General features: G+C 44.6%; 1 protein-coding gene across 1 annotated transcript; it reads left to right on the forward strand.

Annotated features, from left to right (window-relative positions):
* The first annotated feature begins 248 nt into the window (after positions 1-248).
* LOC124299247 (glycine-rich protein 5-like) lies at positions 249-4,346 on the forward strand. The gene is made up of 5 exons (XM_046752320.1): positions 249-327; positions 2,025-2,098; positions 2,821-2,866; positions 2,956-3,384; positions 3,818-4,346. The coding sequence occupies exons 1-5, from the start codon at positions 249-251 to the stop codon at positions 3,826-3,828; spliced, it is 639 nt and encodes a 212-aa protein (XP_046608276.1). The 3' UTR covers positions 3,829-4,346.
* The last annotated feature ends 2,553 nt before the right edge of the window (positions 4,347-6,899 follow it).

Below are 6,899 nucleotides of genomic sequence, written 5' to 3' on the forward strand. Positions count from 1 at the left end.
CCGTACACTTCGCGCGAAAGAAGAAAAAAAAAAGTAATACTCGATTCGGTTCAAAAGAAATGAAAGTGGACCGGTCGACCGGTGAAGGGATCAGATCAATTGTTCGGCAAAATGTGGTCGCGAAGATTTCCTCTCATTCGAATCTACTTGTTAATATTCTACGAGCTGCGGACAAGAATTAAATGGTATTATGACAACGGTCAAAGAAATCTGTCGAATCTTTTGTCCAGGCTATTTAATTGTCCGTCATGCGGATGGATATTCGCGATGTGAAACTGGAGCATACCGAAGGTGTTCCGATGAAAAATTCTTGCGAAAGACAATTGGGTGTGCATAACAAGAGGCGTCCGATGATTTCACATCGATGCTGCGTTACAGGATGAAACCGGCTTGGGTAATCATCGACTCTTGGAAAAGCGAACGAAAGAGCGAGCATTTTAGTACCTTGTTAGGCGTATAATACTCACACTCAATGGAACTAGCGGACTTAATTTCTGGTTATACAACCGAACCGCGAGAAGATGGGAAAGAAATACATTATGCTATTCATTTCATGGCAAAAAATGAAACCTGTAGCCAGCAGGTGCGATAGAAAAGCAAACTTGCACTCGTGCTTTACACATCGAGGGTAGTTTCTTGCAATTTAGTTATGAAAGGTAGAAGAAGACGATGATGAGGATATTCGAAAAAAGAGGGAACGAAAACCGTCGCTAATAACGTCTTGGCGATGAATGAGGGAGTACTTGAAGCACGAGTCGGACTTTTCCTTTCACCAACATCCTCGACGCTCTGCTACATAACAGTTACGCGTATGCGTATGTTATGCTTCTTACTTGAATGAGGGACGATCGATGATTAGAAAAGATCGATGTTCTACGGAAAATAGCGACGACTGAAGGCCTGCCGTGCGCCAAGGAATGCAGAATTCGTAACTCGATTTCATAACTCCTGATTCTAAGGTGTAAAATATTCTTAAATGGTTTCAACAAGTCATCGAACTTCCGTGCTGACCCAGGGAAAAGGTCTTTGTAACACGAAAGAAATATTTTCGAACAGTTGTGTGATAACTCGACGTTAATTGAGTGGTCGATGGTATATTACTCGGGGTGATTGCCTGCTTGGAAACACCGTCAGAAAAGTGTGACGGTTGCACAAATGTGCAACTGAGGATGCACTGCAGCCGGAGCTGTAAGAACAAAGTTACCGACTTCCGTTTCCGGGAGATAAGATTCTCGCACCGGTGCAGAATTCTGCTTTTCCTTGAATTAACCCTCGTACAACACGCTAGCCTTTGTCTCCTCGATTTCTTCAAAAAAAGCAACCAAGAAAAGTTTATGCGGCAGCGAAACATTCCGTACGCGATGCGTAAGCAGCGAGTGATTGAAATTGAGTATTGCTCCGATGTTTGGGGTTGACTCGATTTAACGATATCCTCGAAAATTACTTGGCCGAGTGATTCGAATCAGGCAAGCCTCCGAAGTTAGTCGATGATAGGTGTATTCATTGTTGGCACATTTGAATCGAATCGATAAAGAGAAACGCTCGACTCATTCGACTTCGATTCTCGTATACAGGCAGTTTATTCACGAATGTTCAAGTCAATTGCGTCACTCGATCATAAACTCCGAGTTTAGAAATCCCATACCCCCCACGATCAATGCTAGCTCGTTTGTCACACCGGTGAATTTCGCAACGTGAGCATACAATTTATAAGAAAATTGGAAAATGTTAATATCAAGTCGGAATATAAAGCAGTGGATCCTTCCTGCCTCTTGGACTAACATGAGACGTCGGTCAGAAAATCGATCTGCATAAATGAATACGAGAACATCCCGAGGAGAAATTGTTTACATCGAACCGTACAAGTGTTTCTTTACTTCATACAATATCGGATTCGTTTTTGGGCTTCGAAGGTCCAGTTCAACTCCGACATCCAAGGAACGTCGGACAGAGCGATTGTCCATCGTGGAGATCGGACGGGGGTTAATTGCCATTGGCCACGACACCTCGGTGACCCCTGGAAGTCTCCGTGATAGTTGGATCGAGGATCGACGAGTGGTGGGCGAGAGATGATAGTCAGGGCAACTTCACCTTGGAGGTAAGATTGTGGAATTGCGAAGCGAGAGACGCCCAGTGCGTACAACGTTGGAATTGGCTCTGAGCTTCCCGTGAGTTGGTCAAGCCCCGGCTGGATTCAAACCTCGAAAGTGAATCGCGCTGGCCTTTCTGGTGAAAGGTTGTTCCCCGCCGGGCTGCAAAACAGTCCTCTTCGAGTGTGTGCCGTGTACGTGGTGCGCAACTCGGTGATCATCATCACGTTTCGTCTCACCGGCGAGGTTACAAGACCGCGCTTGAAAATGTGGAGGGATTTCGAACTGTCAGGGTAGGGGGTTTTCGTTCTTGTTAGGGGGGGGATACCACCGTCGTCTCCAGGGCGGGGACCGACCTCAGAACCAAGGTATAAAAGAGTTCGTCTACCAACAAGTAGCATCACACTTCAGCATGAAGGTACGTAGTCGGCGTTTGAACTGTACACCCGTGGAACACAACCACCAAGATTATATCGTAAAACGTGTTTTGTCGGAGGATAATCTGCGGTCGTTACCTGTAGGAATTTAACGCGTCTATCTTTCTCTTGAAAGAAGGAATACCAGTCGAGTTCGATTCAATACCGTTGAATCATCTTTACCCGACAGTAGTACACGATCCTCCGTTGCATACTTTCCCTGTTCGTTATTCTCTTCAACAAACCGAACATGGCGTTAACAAGGATCGTCCAAAGCCACAGAATTAATCAACCTCTCTGCCTCTCTGTTACAGTTGTTCGTTGCTGCCCTGGTTTTGGCTGCGGCCAGCAGTGCTTACGGTAATGAAAATCCACACTCCGTCTCCCTTCGTCACTTTCCTTTCAAAACCATTCCTCCGACTAATTTCACAATCGGTTTCATCCACCAGGAGGATACATAAGCAGCGGCTGGTCAAGCGGCGGCGGCGGCGGAGGTAGCGGGTGGAACTACGGCGGGGGTGGAGGCGGTGGCTGGTCCGGTGGAGGCGGTGGCTGGTCCGGTGGCGGTGGTGGCTGGTCCGGTGGCGGCGGCGGCGGAAAGATCATCAAGATCATAAAAGTCAGCGGAGGAGGCTGGCCCAGTAGCGGTTGGAGTTCCGGCGGTGGAGGCGGTGGCTGGAAGTCGGGAGGCGGTGGTGGCTGGTCCGGCGGCGGTGGAGGCGGCTGGCCCAGCAGCGGGTGGAGCTCAGGCGGCGGGGGTGGCTGGCCCAGCGGCGGAGGAGGTGGATGGAAGTCGGGAGGTGGTGGTGGCTGGTCCGGCGGAGGTGGAAGCGGATGGTCGAGCGGCGGTGGTGGCTGGAAGAGCGGAGGCGGTGGCGGTAAGTGTCAAGGGTGAAGGAGGACTGAGTTCGTGGATATCGCAGGGTTAATTGGGGGGGGGGGGGGGGGGGTGTGTTTTTGAGAGGGATAAACAACACCCGTGGCTCGAGTATGAATAGAAGGGTTGATTGGGATTGAAGGAAGATTTGGATAGTCGGAGGGACGTGTCATTGAATCATAGCGGGAATAGATCAACGGGGAAAAGCGAGAGTGATGTACAAAAGGTTACTAATTTTTGTTCGATGTTTAATTATGTTGACATGTAAGCGGGTGAGTTTGTCGTCTCGATTTTCGTACCTTGTCGCGCACGCGGTCAGACTTTGGTCAGCAACTCCTCTTGAGAGCTGTGCTCGCGTTTCTTGTATCTTATGCGGTAGCACGGGGCAGAAATTCTCATCTACATATTCATTAATAATTACGAATACATTACAGGCTGGTGGTAAACATCCAGTGAGAAAATTTCATCGATAATTCCTCGTGTCCGATGTGTAATTATGTACTATCGATCGGAAAGAGTATAACGAAGAGGGATTCAATCATCCAAGCGACGACGCCTCCTCGCAAAAAGAAGAAAGAAGAAGAAAAAGAAAAAATTAAAAAAAAAATTTAAAAAAAAAAAAAAAACACCAAGAAAACAGCTGTGATTACTTTGTATGTTAAAAGGGATGGAAAATTTATTCTTTGATTTTTTTTGTAGTTTTTCCATTTAGTATTCGTCGAAACTTTTTCTTACGTATCAATTAAGGCAGGTATTTCTTTTGATTTATTCTGATAAATTTTTTTCTTTTTTATTATTTTCTTTTCCTTCCTTTTTTTCCACACGCACGTGTACTCGGTAACCTATGCGAGTTTCAATTTAAAACTTTGCAAGCACACCGATACATACACACATACACACACGCACGCACCAATGTACATTCTTGTAATAAAGTTTTGTAAAAATCTCTTCTTATAAATTATACATGTATCGTGTTTTGCATATATTTCTACCCACAACGCCCGTATTGTTAATTTTAATTTTTCTTTTTATTTTTTTTTTTTATTTTTTGAAATGGAAATGAGCTTAACAAATTGACCGCGTCAACGATAATTGAAATACAGTTAATGTCGACGAGCTTGCGACGTATAAAGCCGGAAACGAAATTCGAAATCGAATGATAACAAACGTATCGCGATTTTACACAAACGGAACCGTTGAAATCTTTTCATTGGTGGGATGAAGTACAGAGCTTGGGGTATGAATACGAATCTGGCCTGTAATTTAATTTAAATTTAATTGAGCAGACCGTAGAAATTAATTAATTGGTAAACATTAGGCACGTGGCGACCTCCTCGTACCTACAGGGAAACCCCAAACTTCAGTCAGAAATAAGTCAGCCCTGTTGAACTGTTCGATCCGAGCTGTAATCCAGCTAAGTATTGTTTTCAAGTTACGAGCGTCGCTGGTCGTCCAGACCTTATTATGTGTTTACAATTTGCTTCAGAGGCCTCTGACTCTCAATTGCGCCATTGAAAATTCCCACCGAACGCCAGTCGACGTGTGACGGTTCGCGGTGATGGAACTACCACCGATTTCAATTAGCCGTACAAGCGAATTCGTGACGGTTAGCCGTGAATAGAGTAAAAAGAAAAAAAAATCTAACCACGACAAAGCCCGGAAGGATATTTGCCGTCGAGGAATTGTGCCGATTGTTCATACAAGCCAACCGAGATCGTTAAAGCGGACGAAATCGTTATCGATCCAATGGCCCCGGAACCGAGTCGCCGTGTATAATCCTCAAAGAAAGTTATAAAGCTCAGCTCAGCGTCGCAACGCGCGGGGCTAATTGGCTTCTTGAAATCTCCGCGGTTGATCCTGTAATGGGGTATAATCGAGGTGAAGTGAGTCCAATTGCTCCCGGCTCGAGGCTTCGCGTGACGTAAAGCGAAACCATATCCGGATCAGGGTGATATTGTACCACACTTGCTAATATCGAAGAGAGCGATTCCACCCCGGACGACGGGGCGAACAAATTCGACTCCCTAATGGGAAAGGACTTGAGTGTCGAAGTGCGCGTTGTGTCAAGTGGAAGAAAACGTTCGGTTCGGTCTAGTGGAACACGACCCAATAATCTTCTGCTCTTCTTCTTCTACGAGATTGGAACTAAGCGGTGGATCCGTGACTGCTGCGAGGTAAGATATCAACTTGACGAGTTTCCCTAGCAATTATCATTGTTTGGAAAGGTTGCGTATTACGTGTTACACCCGTTATCGACAATGATATGGGTTCTTCTCGCTTGAAGTGATAACACCTGAAGGTTACGGAAAGGTTATCGATTACTGATTGATGTTGGTCGAAATGTTGTTTATTTAAGGGGTGGTAGCTAGTCAGCTGGACGATAGAAAGAGATTTTTGAAGGATTTTTTATGAAGAGATATTTGAATATATTGATATAAAAATTTATATGCATATTGGGGTAGCATTGAACTTCATTCTCATATTTTTTATTTGTAAAAATAATGATTTTCAAAGCTGCTAAAGCCGATCTCTGATAGCTCCTTTAAAAAAAGGCGAGTAAGATATTTTTGGAGTGGATCGTCCGAAATGAAAAACCAAAAAAGATTTAGTTGATAAAAGGTTACACCTGGTTTTTGATCGAACGAATAAGCAAAATATTAATTTTTAACAAAACGGCGGTTACTTAAAAAAAAAATCGTTTTTCCTAAAGATTTTCGCTCCAATTTGCGTATAAAATGGGAAATATTTATCGGCGAGAAAAAACCTTCGATCAAGGCCTGAAAAATATTTTCACAAAGCTCTTGTAAGGATTTGAGATTGTTCGGTTCAGCAGTTTCCGAGAAATCCAGCTCACCAACTTTGAAAACATAATTTTTTGAGAAAGACGCGTCCAAAGTTTCACAAGCACTTTCAAACGCTCCGGGGCATCTTTGCAAACGTGCGCGTAACTTCGAAAACATTTGTCGGATCGACATGAAATTTTCGGTGCACACACTCGAATGTATGTAGGTACGTGACAAAAAGTAAATTAAAAAAAATCGACCTTTGAAAAATCCCGACTAGGTATAAACTCTTCAGAACGTGAATTTGGAGATTACTTGGTGGATGCAACAGTATGAAATTAAACAGTCTAATTCGTAAGAAATGCTCCGTTGCTTGAGAAGCCAGAACTCAAACAAGATCATGGAATTTGCAATAGCTGCTCGATCATCGATCATCATCATCGGGGATTATAAGGTTGCGCAAGGCGTTCGTCGAAGAACCGGCCTATTTTGTTTTCCAAAATTTCCTCCCCATCTTCAGGGTATCTAAAGGTGTTAGGAAATCTGGACTGTGACAACCACAGGCATGATTGATGACCCGGATTCAGTTTGCGTTCATGCTCGCGATCGCTCATTTAGCGCAAATTGCGACGTCCATTTTCCCAACACCCGGCGAGGAGACGCGGTCAGGAAATCCTTCCATTTCACCTGCAGGAGCTGTGCATGTTGGTCCGCAATGAATCGAGTTCTCCAC

The sequence above is a fragment of the Neodiprion virginianus genome, chromosome 2 (genome assembly GCF_021901495.1).
Source record: "Neodiprion virginianus isolate iyNeoVirg1 chromosome 2, iyNeoVirg1.1, whole genome shotgun sequence".
Classification (NCBI taxonomy): Eukaryota; Metazoa; Arthropoda; class Insecta; order Hymenoptera; family Diprionidae; genus Neodiprion; species Neodiprion virginianus.

Bases quoted from the DNA above. Each gene is read 5' to 3' on its own strand.
- LOC124299247 (XM_046752320.1), top strand. From the start codon at position 249: ATGCGGATGGATATTCGCGATGTGAAACTGGAGCATACCGAAGGTGTT. The intron at 328-2,024 runs GTGTGCATAACA...GACCCCTGGAAG, and splicing joins TTCTTGCGAAAGACAATTGG to TCTCCGTGATAGTTGGATCG. The intron at 2,867-2,955 runs GTAATGAAAATC...TTCATCCACCAG, and splicing joins TGCGGCCAGCAGTGCTTACG to GAGGATACATAAGCAGCGGC.